The following is an 18,536-nucleotide window of genomic DNA, read 5'->3' as shown; positions in this document are numbered from 1 at the left end:
CGTGAACCATGAGAGCATGACTTGAGCCGAAATCAAGAATCGGTCGCTTAACCGACTGAGCCACCCAGGTGCCCCAAGGATCGTTAAATTTTCTGCGATTTCGATAGATTTGAATGTTTTTCAAAAAAAAAAAAAAATGAATAAACTTACAGGACTTTTCACTATTGAAACCGGTATTTGCTTACATCCCCAACTTGCTAGGAAGCTGTTGTAGGTCACCCGGTGACAGCAGAGCCGGGCACCTGTGTCCCTCGGGCTGTGGTAAATTCACTGCAGCGCACCGTGGCGGGGTGGGCGGGGCTGTCTGGCGACCGAGCGCAAGCAGCTTTACAGACGCCCCTCAGGACGAGGGATGCGTGGTGCCCTGAGAATAACCGGGAAAGGAGTGGGTCACTGAGGCCGGCCTCCTGGGGGAGGTCTGCCGGGGGTCCCGCGAGCGGAGGTCGCCAGCTGCTGCAGAGGGGACGTCTCGTGGGCTCGGTCACCGCCCCTTCCCTGTAGTCCCCAGGTGTGTGTCTGCACGTTGCCCGGTCCTTCCAAATCACGTGTCCCGGGGGCGGCCTCTCTTACATCAGAGAGCACAGAAAACGGCGTGGGAGCGGACGAACAGGAGTGACCTTGCACCTGTGTTTTCACAGCGACAGTGGCCGCCATGTATTACAGCTACTACGTGCTGCCGGATGGCACCTACTGCCTGGCTCCTCCCCCGCCCGGGGTCGACGTGGCCACCTACTACGGCGCCCTGCCCGCCGGCGTGGCCGTGCCCAGCTCCGCCGGAGTGACGGCCGCGGCCCCGCCGCCCCCCGGGACCACGCCCCCGCCCCCCCCAACCACCGCAGAGTCGAGCAGCGGGGTGACCTCCACCATCACCACAAGGTACGCTCACTTCTGCCCCTCGCCTGGCACTTCCGCGTTCGTGGTTTGGGGTTTTTCATCGGGGTTTGTGGAAGATCTCAGGGTCCAGATCCCCGGTTACATAGTTGATGGCATAACAGAAATTGTCATGTCGTAAACACTGAGAAAATTGATTCCCGGTCAGCACCCCGCATCACCCCGACCTTCGTATCCTTAGCGCCCCTCAACCCTCGTAACCCCCCGTCCTCGGCACCCCACGCTGCCCCGGCCCCTGTGTCCAGTCTTTCTGATGTGCTGACATCTCAGCTGGGCGGTACTAGGGAAGGGAGACCAGTGCAAAGCAAAGCTGCAGTTGTCAGCAAGAAACAGGCTTTTGTAAGAGTTAACGCAAGTGACTCCCACAAGCCGTAGGCAGATGGGGTTCTGGCTGTCAGACCATCGAACCGCTGACCTAAAGTGACAGTGGGCAACGGGGCAGCGTCCAGGTGTCTGCGGAGTGAGCAGGTGCTTTGTTGGGGGCACCGGGTGCCTGTGCTGGAAGTCGACAGAAACTTGGATGTTTCTGCAAAATGACCTGCCTTCTGACTGTGCTAGGAAAGGGGGCGTGAAATGAGAATGTGGGGCTGCACTGCCCACGTTTTCTTTTTAGCTTGAAAAAAAGTCAACACGTGATTTACTCTCGGCTGCCTCTAAGAATTAGCTCGTGGGGTGCCTGGGTGGCTCAGTCACTTAAGCATCCGACTCTCCATTTCAGCTCAAGTCGTGATGCCAGGGTCATGGGATGGAGACCCGCATCGGGCTCTGTGCTGAGTGTGGAGCCTGCTGGGATTCTCTGTCCCTCTCTCTCTGCCCCCCCAACCCCAATAAAATTTTTAAAACAAGAATTAGCTCCTAATTGGAGGGAAATGTTAGGGGTGAACTTGTTTTCATGATTTAAAGTCTTAATTTCCATAAAACCGCCATTTTTACCCACTGGCAATGATATTTTGGTCCCTGTTTTAAACCAGAGGACTTTGGTTAGTTTTTGTGTTTGAGGTCACGCTCAGAGCCGCCCCGTGTGTGTGTCACTCACTGCATGTGGGTGCGGCCCGGGACGCTGCGAGCCCTCGGCAGCGCTCTGCGCCGGCGCACCTGCCGGCGGTCTCAGGAGGCCCCCGCACCGTGTGACGCGGCTCTTCTCCGCAGTGCACTTGCTCCCGTGGCGGCCATCATCCCCCCGCCCCCCGACATTCAGCCTGTGATCGACAAGCTGGCGGAGTACGTGGCTCGGAACGGCCTTAAGTTCGAGACCAGCGTTCGTGCTAAGAATGACCAAAGGTGAGGGGAGGAGTGGCGTGTGGTGGACGGACACGGGTGCTCGGCACGTCACTTAGCTTGTCGGCAGTCTAGCTGTGTTCTCTCTTCACCGCGGTTAATCCTACGTGTTTACGTAAATACGTCTTACAACCACCTTGCTGAATTACCTGCAGTTGGGTGGGGGGGGGCTCGTTTGTCTTGTTTTGTTCTTTAAGGAGGAATGCCGAAGCACCCGAAACGGAGCTGGCACCCGTGCTTTTCAAAACTCTGCCATTCAGGGCACCCGGGGGCTCAGTCGGTTGAGCGCCCGACTCTTGATCACGATCTCATGGTTCACGGGTTCGAGCCCTACATCGGGCTCTGCGCTCGGCACGGAGGCTGCTTGGGATTCTCTCTCTCCCCCTTTCTATGCCTGTCTCCCGATCACACCCTCGCTCTTTCTCTAAAACGAAGAATCTGCCACTCCGTGGGGAGGGAGGGTGAGGCGGGTGATGGGAATGAAGGATTGAGCGCCGGGCAACGCACAGAGGTGTTGTCACTACGCTGTGCTCGGGAAACTGCTATGACTCTGCGTGTGAATTAGGTGAAATGAAAATAAAAACTGAAAAAACATGTGTGCCGGGTAAAAAAAAAAAAATACAAGTTAAAAAAAAGGTGTGTGTTTGTAAACCAAAACCGAAGAAGCAGAAAACAAAAGAATCTGCCATGTAATGAAATCCCGTTCCACGCCTCGGGTGTGAACCATCCAGCATGAGGTGGCGGTTACAATGTTATAGCACGAGTGTAGGCGAGCCCCGCGCCCTCCCTACGCCTCGTCTCCCTTGTCCACGAGTGGGGAGGGTACGGCCATTGCCTCTGCCGAGGCGGTACCTGGCTTGAGTGGGTCGCCGGAGGGTGTCGGGGGCGGCGTCTGCCGTCGGCGAGCAGGCAGGAGGAACCCTGGCGCCGGCCGGGGCGCGTGCCCGCACGAGTGACTCACCACCCTCTCCGCTCCTAGGTTTGAGTTCCTGCAGCCCTGGCACCAGTATAACGCCTATTACGAGTTCAAGAAGCAGTTCTTCCTCCAGAAGGAAGGGGGCGACAGTGCACAGGTGTGTGTCTGCAGGGCAGGGAGGCTCCGGGTTCTGGACGCAGCAGGGATTTTGTGCCTACGGGCGGGATGCAGGAACGGGCTCGCTGAGCCCCTGGCGCGGACGGTCGTGCGCAGCACATGCCGTCTCTACCCTTCCCCGCCTCTCAGAGGTGAAACCGGTGTCTGGGGTCCGCAGTCATAGTTCACTGATGAGCCGCGTGTCCTGAACACAGCACCCGCGCTCTCCGAGCGTTTGATGTTCCGGTGGCTGTTACTTGTAACTGCTTTGGGTGGAGGCCACATGCCATATTTGTACAGCGTCTCCTTCCGTGCATAAAACGTAGACGTGTGTGCACGGCTGACGCGGGAGCTGCGTGGTGCACTCCGGGCCGCAGACTTCGTCCTCGGGCGGCCTGCCCCCGGGCCGCGTCCCCACGTGTGACCCTCAGGCCCACCGGACGCTGCTCCTCCTGCCCTTCGAGTGCTGTCCTGTTCCACCCCCCTCGTTACGTGGGGCCCTCACGTTTCGTTCAGACCCGCTTTGGTAGATGGCGTAGGCCTTGCTCGCTGCCCGTGGGTTTCTTCGGACTTCGCGCCTGTGACCGCTCAGACTGAAGCGTATGGCTCACCTGCGGGCGGTGGGCACGGCCCCGAAAGGGTTCTCGGGCATCCGCGTCCAGAGAAAAGGCCGTGAGCATTGGCGCCCGGGCGGTGTTAGAGCTCTAAGACGCGTTCTGTGCTTCCAGAGGGAAAGCCTCACGCATACTCCCCTTTCCGTTCTGCTGTATCAGACAATGGCAGGTCTGAGTTTCCAAGAGTGTGTTCCTTAGTGCTGTGTGAGCGGTAACACGTGGTCCAGCGGAGTCTGTCGGTCTGTCCATGACCCATCCTGGGCGGTTCCTTACCGAGCAGCTCATGGTCACGTTTATTGTCTAGGCTGTGTCAGCACCAGAAGAGGCCCCGGCAGAATCTGCCCCTGAAAAGCCAAGTGACGCTGGGGAGGACGGTGTGTGCGAAGAGTCGGCCGACGCAGGAGGAAGAGGAGGCCCCGGGGGGAAGAAGGAGGCGTCGTCCAGTAAGACGGTCGCAGACGGGAAGCTGGTGAAAGGTATGCTGCTGCCCGTCTTGGCCTTGCGGGGTTCCTTCAAGTTCGGAGAAAGGTGCCTCTGGCCGCAGGGCAGGGGAGTCACCGCTGGTGTCAGATGGTCGTAACAAAGCTTCCGTGCGCCACGGTGCTCTCCTGATTCGGGCCCGTGTGGACCTGAGCTCACGTGAGTTGTCCCTGTTGTGGCAGTTCAGTGAGAACGTTTAGCGTGTTTCAAACGATGTTTCATATCTCCTTGGACTTCTGACAGCACACTTGGGTGCACACTGTCGTACTAGTGAAATCAGTCGTCTTTTTTTGTTCAGTGGCACGTCCCGAGGCCTCTACCGGGCAGGACCGCACTCGCTGCATTTGGTTGCCTTTTGTGTTCTTGGAGTTCTTCATCTAGCAGGACAGATGTGCATGGAAGGAAGCCAGTAGAATAAAAAGCGGGGAAAAGCTGACACAGGCACGTTAGCAAAGAAGTGAGCGGTCAAGTGTGTGACGATGCGTTGATTTCCCGCCGTGTGGAGACGAGGAAGCCTGTGGGGAGGAGGGGTGCACGCCGGTGTCGATGGTATAACGGTGGTCCCGAGACCAGGCTGCCGTCCCCGGTGGAGGCTGTGCAGGCGGGGCTTGGAGTGGCGGGTGGGTCCCGGGGAACAGCCTGGAAGGTGTCCGTGGCCAGCTCGTGGGCTCCCAGGGGCCAGATCAGAGGAGCAGCTGCATCCAGTTGGGTAACTTTGTGAGGACACTGGGCACAGGACCGCCTGGGGGTGTTGGTGGGACCGCTGGTCAGTCACAGAGCTGCAGGAAGGGGAGTGGGAGAGGGAGTGGGCTCGTGGGGCAGAGGCGGAGGCCAGGCAGGTGCAGGGTTGGGGAGGGCGGCAGGGCCCGGGGGAAGGCCTGTGCTTTGCATTGAGGGGCCTCGTGGCACAGGATGGTGATCCAGACTAACCAGACCGGCCCCGATGGGTGACAGCGGGGCAAGTCGCCAGACCGGACATGCACACAAGGGTCTTTGAGCCTCTCGTTCCAGGACTTACCTGAGCACTCGTGCTCAGTCCCTCACCCTTCCCGGCCGCCTTCAGACGCTCGTTGAAGTAACAGAGGAACGTAATGAGTAGAGAATAAAATCTGTTGTTGCTACGGAAGCGGGGGAGGCTCTTGCCGTCCACGTTGCGGGACAAGGCAGCCCGCCCAGAATTCCCACCCAGGGAAGAGAGGGACACTTCAGGACTCGGTGGCAGTGAGGCCCGGGGGAGCGCACTGTCAGGCAGAGAGGGGACAACAGGCGGCCTGCCCTTGAGCCAGGGCCACCTCCACACCCCCACGGTCGTGTGGCACCTGGGGCGGCAATGTCCCGCTTCCCTCCCACCCGCTGCCCCAGGCCGTCGGCTCCAGACGGGCACCACGGCTTTGACGGCCCTGGCTTGAACCTCAGCGCACAGGCGCCAGCAGCCAGAGTGACTGAGCACCAGGGCCCAGTGCGGCTGGCGGTGTGACCTCCGCGTAGCCCGCTGAGGACCAGCCTCCACGTGGTAAGACAGTGAAAGCCTGAAAGTCAGACCCGATGAGAAGACAGGTTGAAAATTGTTCTCCTGTCCCAGGCAAGAGGACGGAGGTGGCAGCAAAGCATCCACAGAGAAGAACAGGCAGTTGTCCCCTGGGCAGAGAACAGGCCTGTTGGTGCGTCAGACCCACGTCTGCACCGCAAAAGCCAGATAATTAAGGTGGGTCTGAAATTCTGAATGAGCAGTATTCTGGATGCTATTGGGCACAGACTTTTACAAAGTAGTGAGAGAAAGTGAGGACGATGAGAATGTTTCTTCTTCTTGATTTTTTTTTTTTTCTTGAAGATTTTCTTTTTAAGTAATCTTTACACCCAGTGCAGGGCTCGAACTCCAACCCAGGATCAAGAGCCACACGCCCCATCGACTGAGCCGGCCGAGTGCCCCAGTGACAATACTTCTTGTCAGGAAATTCTCACACGCGGTGAAAACCTCAAATAAAAACCTCATAACCTGGTGTGCTTATGTGGAGGAACAAAAACCGTAACAAGCCTTCAACTCGACAACCTAGAAAGAAACTGTGAAGTGCATCTAAGGAAAGCAGGAGAAGGGAATCCATAACCATGAAAGTGGGAACCGGTGAGAAACTGGTAAAGACCAGTAAAACGCACCTGCAGGCTTCCTGCAGAGAAAAGCGGAGGAAACGCACGACACGTAGTGCGTGAGAAAACAGTCACAGGCGTGTGCAGTACGTGGCTACCGCGTGTAACTGCATTTGAACAAATCTGGAAATGACTGAAAAAATTCTCTGAGAGAGTGTAAATCGCCAAAATCACCTCAAGAGGCGGCAGCACGACGCATGTGTGGGTCTCAGAGAACTTAGGAAGCGTTCCCCGTTCAGTGGGGACCACGTTGCAAACGGGCAGCTGGCCGGACGGAGTCGAGGCCAAGCTTGTTTCCCACAAGAGGGCGTGAAACCTGCGGGACTAAAGCCACTGCCGCGCGCAGGACAAACTCAGGGGTCCGAGCAGCTTGCTAGCGGCCTGTCGGCCCCTCCCCGAGCAACAGGGACACTAATGCCTCGCCACCCAGCCAACGCAGTCAGCCGTGCGAGCAGGCGAGAGCTGTCCTTTGTCTCCGTCCGTAGGTGCTGAAGAAGCATCAGAGTGTCCTTACGCGTGGCTGGGAGAGCTTCTTTACTGTAATAACTGACTCTGTCTTGGGAAAACATAGGATTCCAGATAAAGTATTAAAATATAAAAATAAGTTCAGTAATCTAAGCGTTGGAAAAGACTTTCTAAGAGTTGAAGCCGTAAATCATAAGGAAAGAATAGTAGGTCTGATGGGGGCAGGACCTGAATAAAGGTAAAGACAAATGTCAAAACGTCGATCGCTAACAGAAGATAGAGGGTTCAAATCCGTACCGTAGAAAGCGCTCATCCATTGACAAGAAGACACTCACTGCAGCGAGAAAACCAGAGACAGAAGATATGAAAAGATGGCTCACAAAAGAAGAAAGAGAGATGGTCAGTAAATATATTTTTAAAGTGTACCTTCACTGGCAAATGCTGCTTTTTGCCTCTCGGGTTGGTGAAGTTGGAAAGTAAAGCTCAGCGAGGGAGAGGCTGCAGGGTAACGGGGACCCGCGTCGGCTCGGTGCAGCATGGGGAAGAGGCCGCCCGGCGCAGGGGCCCCTCTCCGCGCAGATGCCCTCCCCTCGGAGCCGTGGCTCCGCCGGGTATCCAGACCAGGAGTTCATCACTGGGCTTGCCAGCTTTTAGAAATAAAACCTTGGCAATGGTCGTGGGAGACCGTGTACTAAATTGGAACCCCCAGACCAAGAAATAATAGTCCTAATTTTAAAAATGATCTTTATGGGAATAAAGATGTGGGAAGATGCTGCCTGGGGAGCAGAAGCAGGCTGGAACACGGTCCAGCGTGGCCCCGGTTTCGTGTGTGCCCGGGAACCGTGCGGGTGACTTTCTCCCACATCTGCGCTGTGGTGGATCTTCCGCCCCGTCCACCTGTGGTTCCAAAGTTTTCCACAGAGAACGTAATGACTTGTGAAGGCTGACGCCAGCAGCAAAGCTTGTTCCCGTGCCCCCGGAAGTCTGGGGATGGGGTCTCCTCCACGCGCGCTGGCTGAGGACTTGCTGCACCGGCCCGGCTCCCGGCCACTTCGGTGCCCACGACAGCCCCGCAGCCTGCAGCCCGCGTGAGCGGGCCGCGGCCACGACGCAGACGTGCAGAGGTGTGGAGGAGAGAGGCCCGGCAGGCTTCCACCAGCTGAGGCTGGAGGAGAAAGAACGAAGCAGGTGGAAGGAGGCAGAGGCGGGGGAGGGGAGGCTAGCAGTGGGTAGGCCGCACAGATGGAACCCGGGGCCAGAGCCGGGAGGGCCGGGGGTTCGTCCCCGCCGCAGGGAGCCATGGGCGGCCGCAGCAGAGTCCTCAGATGCTCAAGTAACCCTTACGCCGAGCAACGGTTTCAGAGCCCTCGCTCTCTGGCTGAGCTAGCACGGGACACTCCTTGGCCTGTTTCGCCTCGGTTTCCTCATCTGTACGTAGGGAGCCCAGGGGCGTCTCTGCCGGGCTTGTGGGTGTGAGGTGAGGCCTGCAGGCTGCCCCACTACTCCGTTTGTCTTAAGTCGGTCGAGAGTCTGTGCCCGGTCACGGGGTCTGGCTGCTCTTTGGCCTTGCAGCTCACATGCGTAAATACCAGACGTCCACAGTAGGCGTCGTGTTAGCACAGAAAGTGTTCCGGAAGCTTTCGTTGTAAAGTCTCGCATTTGTCGATTGCTGACCTTTCGAATTTGGGGTGACAGATGGTTTGAGAATGATCATTGTGAAGTTATTTTGAGGGGCGCCTGGTGGCTCAGTCGGTTAAGCGTCCCACTCTTGACTTCTGCCCAGGTCACGGCCTTGTGGTTCTTGAGGTCGGGGCGAGCCCTGAGTCGGACCGTGCGGATAGCGGATAGCATGGAGCCTGCTTGGCCTTCCCTCTGCCCCTCCCCCGCGCACACACGCGCGCTCTTATTCCCTCTCTCTCTCTCTCTCTCTCTCTCTCTCTCTCTCTCTCTCTCAAAATAAACCATAAAGCTGTTTTGAGATGTAGTACTGTAGTCTCAAGTTAACGAGCAATTTTGATTAACATTTAAGTGAATTTTTTTTGCTTTTTAAGTTTTGCCAACTCTGTTTATTAAAGAGATCGTATCCCTGTAGGCGATAGTTAAAACGCTGTCGCCCTTGTTTCCTCACGGAGAATTTCAAGGTGTATGAGAGCACCCCACCCGCTCCCGCTGCCCAGCCACAGACCAGGCTTGCCCCTGCCGCTCACTGCAGCCCACCCCAGAGCGTTTTCGGAGGGGGTCCCCGGCATCGTGGCCTTTCATCCGTAAATGATTTAATGTATCTCCCGAAGATGGGACTGTCTCCAGCAGAAGCACAGTACCACGGTTAATACTGACTCCCCAGCAGACCGTGTTTGTGACCCCTGTGTGCTCTGTTCTCAGGGGTTGTCGTGCATCGGGGCGCAGCGTGCAGTCAGTCTGAAGCTGTTTTTCATCTGACTTACCAGCTGTGCCTTTCCAAGCGTTTAGGATCTGGGGGTGCTCTCTCCGGGGGTGCTTGTGGACGAAAGGGTTATTGGGGTAGTTACGTGCTTCAAGGCCTGCGTGGTTCTGGAGCCAGAAGTGCAGACGGCGGGACCCTTGGGGGCCAGCTGGGCCACCCCTCCCCACCTGCGGTCACCGCAGACGCATCCCTTCTAGAACCTGCCCTGTTCTCTTGTGGAAAATCCCAAGCACGTGCACACACAGCGTGGGTGATGGAGCACGCCCACCGGATCCTGCTCCCCCTCGGAGTTAGCTGTTTGCGCTGCACTTTAGAATCTCCCTTCCTCGTCGTTCACTTGAATGTCTTTCGTGAGTAATAATTCGTGGTTTTTGAGAGTGAAGTAACACAACGCAACCAATTAGGTGCTAAGAACCAGCGTCTCTGTGTGTCTGGAGGAGGGGGCTCCGTGAGTCAGTGTTGAGTGGGTGGGGGGACGGGGAGGAAGGCCCCTTCCTTTGGGCCTTTGTATTTCTCTTACTGAAGTTCCCAAACGTTCTAGGGGAGGACTTTGAACCACCTAAGCTCTCATTACAGTGGGTCGAAAGTCTTGTTACAGCTGCCGAGTGGTCAGAGGTGACGCCCGGCACAGAGCGGGCGCCCGGTAAACCGAAGAAAGAAATGGATCCCGTCACTCGCTTTGTGAGAAAAGGCTGCCGTGTACGGCTGGGAGTTTTTAGAAATACCTTTTTATAGCGGAGCCACATCATACGTCTGACTGGTACCAACTCAGCCACGTGCTGAGCCCAAACAAGAAGGAAAACCCCAAGAGGAAGTGCCCCTTTACCAGCGCAGCGGCCCTGGATGCTGCTCTGGGCGCGTTCCTCGCGAGACGCGCGTGGCGGGCCAGCCTCCCCGCGCCCAGCGTGCACTTGAGCGGCCCCCTTTGACAACGCAGGCGTTGCCGCCGCCCCCAGAGGCCCCTGGGCGGGAGACGCGGCTGCACCGGGGAGGCCGCCCCGCAGCTGGCGCTCGCGTGGACGGCGGGGCCGTGGGGGCTCTGCTCTGTGCCTCCAGGTACCTAAACGTGCGTCACCATGTTCACTTTTCCCAATAGCTTCATTTGCTCCAATAAGCTTTGCGATCAAGGCCAAAGAAAATGACCTCCTTCCCCTGGAAAAAAACCGTGTTAAGCTAGATGATGACAGTGATGATGATGAAGAAGGCAAAGAAGGCCAAGAGAGTTGTAGCGGCACCGCAAACACGACCCCGGCAGTCGCCCCGCCCTGTGCGGTTGTTGAGGAGAAGCGGCCCCAGCTAACCCAGGAGGAGCTAGAGGCGAAGCAAGGTTTGTCAGCACGTTTTACACCTTCTTGAAAGGCAGGCAGTAGCACAGGACTAGCCTCCTAAGCCCGCAGCGCTGGGACCGAGCCCCCAGCCGGGGCACGGCAGGACCTGGGGGCAGCTGGTGCTTGGTGCACGCAGAGAGTTCTCTGTTAGAGCGGAGGGCACTGCCCTTCCTGAGCTCCGGATGCAGTGCCCCCGGCGGCTCGTTCTAGAGAGTGTGTTACTGGGGGGTGGGGGCCTTGGCGCTCTGGGGGCCGCCTCGGGTCGAATGCTCAGCCCGTGATCCCGGCTCAGCTGATGGACCCAACTAGGAGATACCCATTCGTGAGGCCTTCTGCCCACAGACAGACCCTTCGAGAGGACGTGGGCCGGGGCTGGTTTCCAGACTGGGGCTCGTCTTCACAGGTCACAGCCTGGCCACCGCCGGCCCCCGACCACCAGCAGTGTGTGGGAGGGCCTCTCACAGCCTCTTACCCCTAAATAGGTTCTGTTTTGCGCTACAGCAGTTAGCAGTTCCTGTCTGTCCTAACTGGTTCCCGGACGTTGCTTTTCCTGCACGTGCACAGACAGGTGACACAACATTTCCAGGTGCCTCCTAAGCAGGCTCGGGCCAGTGCTCCGGGTCCCCTCGTGCACATACCACTGCGCACGGAACCGTGTGTCGGGACGTGCTCGAACGCAGCGCCCCTTGTCGGGCATGAGCATTAGGGACCCGTGTTCACGAGAGCCTAAGGCTTTCTGAGGGTTTCATGACTCCGACTCTCCCTGGTGTGGAATCCCATCCACCTTCCGACTTTGATTTTGAGGGTGAAATATTTAAAATCCTAATAGTAAGCATTATGAACTAACTGCCTCACAATTCAGCCTGCCTGATTTGTTTACTTATCCTGAAATTTGTGTCATGTTAATCTCTTAGAATAACCACGTTGTATCCCGTGACCCTTTGGCTGCTTGTGAAAACTAAGATAGCGAGGAGTTTATAGAATAGCACTTGTTCTAACCATCACTTTGTTTGTCGTTCGTTTCTTAAGCAAAGCAAAAGCTGGAGGACCGACTGGCGGCCGCTGCCAGGGAGAAGCTGGCCCAGGCGTCCAAGGAATCGAAGGAGAAGCAGCTTCAAGCAGAACGTAAAAGGAAAGCAGCTTTGTTTTTACAAACCTTAAAAAATCCCCTGCCAGAAACAGAAGTCGGAAAAGTTGAGGAAAATCCTTTCGGCGTAGAGGTAAGTGAAAGTCCGCATCAGCATCGCGGGTGAGAGTGGGTGAGTGTGGCGTCCTCTGGCCACTCGGGTCCCCGGCCTGAGAAGGGGCTGTCAGCAGACCCCGCTCTTCTGCGGGGGCCGGCGTGCTTCCGCTGTGAGTTTGGGGAAGACCCCGTTAGGGTACCCTGGGGGGGCGGGGGGAACACATTCCCCTGGGGACAGACTCGTCCAGAGCAAGACCTGTGACGCCTCGGGTCCACATCAGCGTCAGTACTTGAATTAAAAAAGAAAACAAGCTGTGGTCGCTCCCGCCTTTTCTGGGGAGGGCCAGCACCTCTGCCAGTGTCGCCCTCCGTTCCCGTGGGCTCGCACGTCCACACACCAGCGTCCCCAAAGCGTCTTTTGTAGTGGCCTTTCCCTGGCATGTAGAAGCAGTCCTGCACTCTTTCCCTTCGGTTCCCTTGACATTTCTGAGAGCCCAAGGCCATTATTCAAAATAGATCTTGGCCGCATGCAGCCGCTTGGTTTATTTGTTTTGCGTGGAAAACAGCTCACGGAGTTCAGGCCTCCCTCCTCCTGTTGAAGGCCGAGCCCACACTGTCTCCCCTCAGGAATCGGTCCGGAGCCCTCAGGCCTGGCGGGCGGCCTCAGAGCCGGGCTCGGCGAGGAGGGCAGGAGGGGTGGGCTCCTGTGGGCTGTCCTCAGACCGGCCTCGAGTGTGCAGAGGCGTGGGGGTGCCCAGGGGGATGCCGGGACACGGCCACCTCCGCTCCTCTCCCTGCACCCCCGAGGCGGGCCACCGGGTGTGGGCCCAGGTGCCCCCAGTCCTGGGCTTCGGGGAGCCACGGCCCTGCGGTGATGGGCCCGGGGAGGCCCGGGACGTAACAGAAGTTGTGCGTGTGGCAGGGGAGCGGGCGCAGGGGGGCCCTGGGTGCACTGCCAGTTGCCTGCGTTGTCCGTTGTCCCGGTGTCGTTGGTGCGGCGAATAAGAGACTGAGGTAACGGCCACCTGCATGCGTGGACTCAGCCGGTGCCGCTACACGCTCGCGTCTGTTTCCCAGCGACGCTGTGTTGGAATGCAGACTCCGTCCCAGCCAGAATTCCTCGTCGTCAACGCGGTTTTTCCCAGCCTGCCGTGTTGCCTGGTCACGGCCCCCAGAACTCTCTCCCTGTGAGCACGAGACAGGCTTCCGCGTAGGCTTTTCTCCTGTGTCTCTTTCTACGCGGCCTCGCCCACCTGCCGGGTTTCCAGCGTGTTTTACGTCTGCACCACGTACAGATGGGTGTTTACGCTTCCCGTTTGGTCACCGGGTGGATCTTCTTGCGCATCTAGTGGGACAGATTGTGGGTCCTCAATGATGTGAGCAGGAGTGCAGCGGTAGTAGCAGATGGTAATAAACGTCTAACTGCTTTGAAACAGAAATACTTTAATCACCTTGGCAGTTGTCATAACCGGGATTCAACTGGACGGTAATCTCAGCTGAAAGCAGCTTCTGGGGCCAGGTTACCCTGCCCGTGTGTCTGTTCTGCGCGTACCCCAGGCTCACAGGCGGCACGCCCGACCCCCGCTGAGCAGGAGTAGGATTGTCTCGTGCTGGGGACCTGAGCTCAGCGGGAGCAGGAGGCACCCCGGGTCTGTGTGAGCGGACGTGTGCGGGACGGCATGAAGACACCGCCCAGAAGGCCCCGGGCCGGAACCCGGCAGGATTTTGCTGTGGCTCATCTGCCCCAGGGTGTAGCAGGGTCTGCTTTCGCTGTTACTAAAGCAGGACACGCACGTGTCCAAAACGTTCAGGTGCGAGGGACAGGTATAAAACGGAGAGGAAGTTTGGTTTCCTTCTTGTGTGCTGTTTCACGATTCCTATGGAAATTTCCACTTCTTACTTTTATTTTAGGTTTTTATTTTGTAAAATAAACATACAGTTTATTATTATAGTTTCTCTTAAAAAAATTTTTTTTAATGTTTATTTTTGAGAGAGAGAGAGAGTGCACAAGCAGGGGAGGGGCAGTGAGAGAGGGAGACACAGAATCCGAAGCAGCTCCAGTCTCCGAGCTGTCAGCACAGAGCCGGACGCGGGGCTCGAACTCACGAACTGTGAGATCGTGACCTGAGCGGACGCCAGCCGCTCAACTGACTCAGCCCCCCCAGGCACCCCTCGTTTGAGCCCTTTTGAAGCCCCCTGTGCCGTGGCATGAAGCACGCTCCTCTCGAGTGCAGCTGTCACTGCCCTCCGTCTCCAGGACGTTTTCATCTTCCCAAACTGATTCCCGGCCCCTGGCGCCCACATCTCTGCTGTCCGTGTCCGTCAGCCTGGCTGGTCCTGGGGCCCTGTGAAGGTGGGAGTCCTACAGTGTCTGTTCCTCGGGGACCGGCTTCTTCGCTTCACGGAACGTTCTTTTTCCAGGTGCATGATGCTGCATCATGTGTGTGCGTGCGCTCCATTTCATTCTTCGTGGGTTCTCACGGGAAAACGGATCTATTTCTGTGTATAGATTTAAATGTCGCAGTAACAGGACCGGACCCTACACGTTATCCCGGTGTTTCCATCCTCGAAGAGCTGTTTCTGTCCACATCGGGGTCGTGCTCGTTGAGGATTTCCTGGATGCGTGACTGTCCAGCCTCTCCCACCTTAGCCCTTAACCTGACCCGGTCAGTGGTGGGCGTGCACACTGTTCCCGGGGCCTCGCTACCGTGACCGTGACCACGGTGCTGCTCTGAGCCTGGGTCCTGTCTTGCACACTCACTTCGGTGCGCGTGTCCGTGGGGCGGACGCCGGACTGTGGAAACGCTTTTAAGTATCTGCTTTCGTGCCCCCGCCAATGCCGCTTATCACCAGCCTTTGATCCTCGTCCATCTGACGGGCGGAAAGACGGCATCTGTGAGGGTTAGCTTGTGCGTGTTCGCTGCGGGGTGCTGAGTGACTTCACAGGCCCGCTGGCATCTTGGGCCCCCGTCCCCGAGAGCCGCCTTCAGAGCCTCCCCTCGTTGCCTCCTGGCTGTCTACCTGTCTCTTTTCTGTCACCAGTGTCACAGACGTTTCTCTTTGTCCACTGGAGTCTGCACCGCTTGGAACTACTTTGGTTTAAGGAGCACGTGGCTGGACACGACACATTCAGCAAATCATTCACTTTGCCACTCATTGCACAGGCCGCCGTGGAGCCCAGCCCAGCTCACACTTGCACGTACCGACCTGCCTGTCAGGAGAGGGCACGTTATGTATCTGGGGGTAACCTGAAATGATGTCCTAAGGCGTGTTGATTGACGGGGACGGAGACTAACAGAACGCTAAGTTTTATTTAAGTTTTGTGAGACATAAAGATCCACGCAAGTGGTGCTTAGAAATCCCCGTGAACGTCTCACTTTTGGGGTGTGCGTGTGCTCTTAATTCAAAATGAAGGGAAACCGGGGTCTTCAGTTTGAACCCCCCTTGGGTTATGCAGTCATCTGCACAGCGACAGCACATTTCAGGACACCTTCTAGACACCAGCAGTTTGTTCAAGTTAATGATCCTGCTGGGTTTACAGGCTGAACAGGAGTCTGCGAGGAGGTGGGAACAGGAATCAACCGCGCGTGCTGAGCCTCTGTCGTTTCCAAGGCACCGAGGCCCTCCGGAAGGTGACTTAGAAGCCTGTGTCTTACCCAGATGCCCACACAACCCCTTTTGTCCCCCGGGACAGTCTAGCGGGGCACAGAGCAGCCAACACCAGATGAGCCGTGGGTGATGCCTGGGCCACCGGGAGGCAGAGGGGCGCACGGCCTGCCGAGGGGAGGGGGTGTCTGGGTGGGGCCTTGAGGAACCCTGGTAATGAGAGTTGACAGGTTGGGGGGACCCTCCAGGGCCAGCGGCGCTCAAGTGGCGGCGGTGGGTGCGGCGCAGCGAGGCCCTGACCAGCACCGCGCGGCACGGGGGGCGGTTGCAGGAGCCGCGTGCTGGGACCAGACTGGGACGCGGACGAGCAAGAGCGGCATTTCCGTGGGAAGCCCGCGGCGGCCACAGCGCAAGGGCAGGACACGATGGCAGTCCGGGCAGCCGTGCCCGAGGCGGGGACCGCACAGAGAGTCCTCCGGGAGGGAGCACCGCCGGTCGGATCAGGGCAGCTGGGTGGCTTCAGGAGAGAGGGCGCGCGCTGCGAGAATGACGCACAGCCGAGGTTTCAACGTGCAGTTTTAGAGGACGCGATTCCGAGCCTGACATCTCGAGGCGTGTGTGGAATTGCCCCGTTTTATGGTTACTGTAGTGTCGTTTCACACGTGAGGCTTTATCTGGAGATGCGAGTTCGTCTGGTTTCGAGCAGTTCGTTGTGCCGCGGCAGGACGGGACTGGCTCGCTACTGAGCCGCTTAGCGGGCAGGTGCTTACTTCGCTGTGGTTCAGGGACTGAGCCGCCGCATTTCCCGGGTTACTGGAGGGGCGGGGCAGGGCAGGCAGTCTTGAAATTCTCTCCGTTTCTCACAGACACCACTCAGACCAGCCTGTGCACTGCCTCCCCCGTGGCGGCTTGCCCTCTGGTGCTTTTTGCTGGGGTGTTAACGTTCCACCCCCCACGAGACGGCTCCGCTGGCTTGGTGCTGCCCCGCGCACACTGGTGGGCACCCCTCCCGCAGCCCCATGCGCACCCGTGGGCACCCCTCGGCTGCTCGTTGGCTCATTGATTGCAGTGCGCAGGGCGGCCTGGCCGGGTGCCTTCTGCAAGCAGAGCAGGGAGGTCGGGCCGAGGGGGAGGTGTGGCATCAAGAGGTATGTGAGCCAGGCGGTGGAGACTCTGGTTAACCCAGGAGCGGCAATCGCGTGCGAAGCCGTTACTTTCCAAGACACACGCTGTCCAGTACGGTGCACGGTGGCCACTCGCCATCTGTGGTCATTTAAACGTAACCTAATAGGAATCAAATAAAATTCAAAATTCAGGTCCTTGACCGTGCTAGCCACATTTCAAGTGTTCAGTAGCCACACGTGGCTGACGGCTAACTGCAGGGGACAGTGCAGAGACGGCGTCCCTACCGCTGCAGCGGAGTGCGGACTAAACAGCTAGTTGTTTTATTGCGTGGCTGCTGTGGTTGCCCGTGTCAGAAACCTGCCCTGCTGCCCCCACGTGGCTTCAGCCGCAGCAGCAGGACGTAGTGAGGCTCACATTCTGAGTCGTGAGGGCAGCGATGCCCCGAGGATTCCTCTCCAGGCACAGCCCCCCCCCGACCGGCTGTGTCCTCCTGCTGCGCCACCCACGGCCCGGGACCCCGCTCCACACTCCACGCTCACGTGGACGTTCTGGACGGCTCGACCTGGGTCGTGTGCTTCTCCCTCAACGTGGCACGATGACCAAGGAGATGGAACGTTCTGGTCTGTCTCCTGCTCAAAGTGAGCCTCCCCCGGTATTCGTGATGGAGGGGGGAGGGGGCACAGAGGGCCGGCGCCCCCACAGTGTCTGCACGGCTACGAGAGCGGCTGCCAGGCTGCGGAGGACTGCTCACGTTCTCCTGAAGGGGGTGGCCCGCTCGTCGGGGTCCCTGACACATGCCGACACAGAGCTTGCGCCCAGCACTTGCGCCCTGGGACCCGCTGCTGGGCTGCAGGGACTGTGCGGGTGGTGTTTGTTACCCTTTTAGTCCTTCGTTCTCAACTCTGATTACTGGGTTTCTGAATATTCTCTTGTTGGTACCTGTAAGCTGAGGTCATCACAGTGAATCCTCTCCATTCACTTGGGCAGAGGCCCCCATACTAAGGGTGAAGGATAATCGTTTTATTAGGATAAGTAGATCTCCTGACTTCGGCTCGGGTCACGATCTTGGGGTCTGTGAGTTCAAGCCCCACGACGGGCTCTGTGCCAACAGCTCAGAGCCTGGAGCCTGTTTCGGATTCTGTGTCTTCCTCTCTCTCTGACCTTCCCCCATTCATGCTCTCTCTCTGTCTCAAAAAAATAAAAAAGGTTAAAAAAAAGGTTAAAAAAAAAAAAAAAGAATAAGATCTCCTGAGTCGATTACAAGGAATGTTGAAAATGTTGGCCTGATTACCTGTTGCACCGAAAGGAGCAGTAAACTTCAGGCACAGTGGGGTACCGCGATCACAGAGAAGAAGTAACGATGCTCAGAGGTAGGAGTTCTCGGGTCAGCAGTAGGAATATAAACAGAAACCCCGCCCGTGAGCTGCCGGGCACCCTCCCTGTGTCCTGGCGGCCTGGTGCTTGGTGACCGACAGGGCCACATGCTCCCACCCCTCCTTGGAGGGCAGCGCTGAGTGCTGCAGCTCTGTCCCCTGTGGAGGTCCCCCCAGAGCAGGCTGCTGGCTCAGGCCGGAACGTCTGCCTCGGCTTCCCTGGGAGCCCCCTGCCCAGGCTCAGGAAGGACAGATTCTGGTTGTGGCCCCGCGCCCACTCGCCTGTCACACGGCCCTGCGTGCCATCCCAGGGTGCCGGCTGCCAGCTCCGTCCCTGGCTTCAGTCTTGCCCTTTGCACAACTTGTGTCCCTAATTTATCGGGAGTCTGAAAACACACCCCAAGCTGGTTTTCCCACTGCACAGTGGCAGAGTTGGCCACCAGCCGGCACACCCGGGGCCTGCCCGCAGCAGGACGCGGGGGCTGGGCAGAATCCCCTCATCCGGCCTCTAGAGCTGCCTGGCGTCCTGCACG

The 18,536-nt window shown here is 57.9% G+C and overlaps 1 protein-coding gene across 2 annotated transcripts in view; it reads left to right on the top strand.

Annotated features, from left to right (window-relative positions):
• Window positions 1-18,536, top strand: part of LOC122202961 (splicing factor SWAP) — a 69,240-nt gene that overhangs the window by 30,310 nt on the left and 20,394 nt on the right. For both annotated transcript variants that reach the window (XM_042909419.1, XM_042909420.1), the window contains 6 exons: window positions 639-876; window positions 2,041-2,172; window positions 3,149-3,242; window positions 4,160-4,331; window positions 10,485-10,715; window positions 11,746-11,936. In XM_042909419.1, coding sequence (XP_042765353.1) covers window positions 639-876; window positions 2,041-2,172; window positions 3,149-3,242; window positions 4,160-4,331; window positions 10,485-10,715; window positions 11,746-11,936 — 1,058 coding nt within the window. The remainder of the gene's footprint in view (window positions 1-638; window positions 877-2,040; window positions 2,173-3,148; window positions 3,243-4,159; window positions 4,332-10,484; window positions 10,716-11,745; window positions 11,937-18,536) is intronic.

This window comes from Panthera leo, chromosome D3, assembly GCF_018350215.1.
Source record: "Panthera leo isolate Ple1 chromosome D3, P.leo_Ple1_pat1.1, whole genome shotgun sequence".
NCBI lineage: Eukaryota > Metazoa > Chordata > Mammalia > Carnivora > Felidae > Panthera > Panthera leo.
The sequence above is the reverse complement of the archived record's forward strand: the minus strand, read 5'-3'. Positions and strand labels throughout refer to the sequence as shown.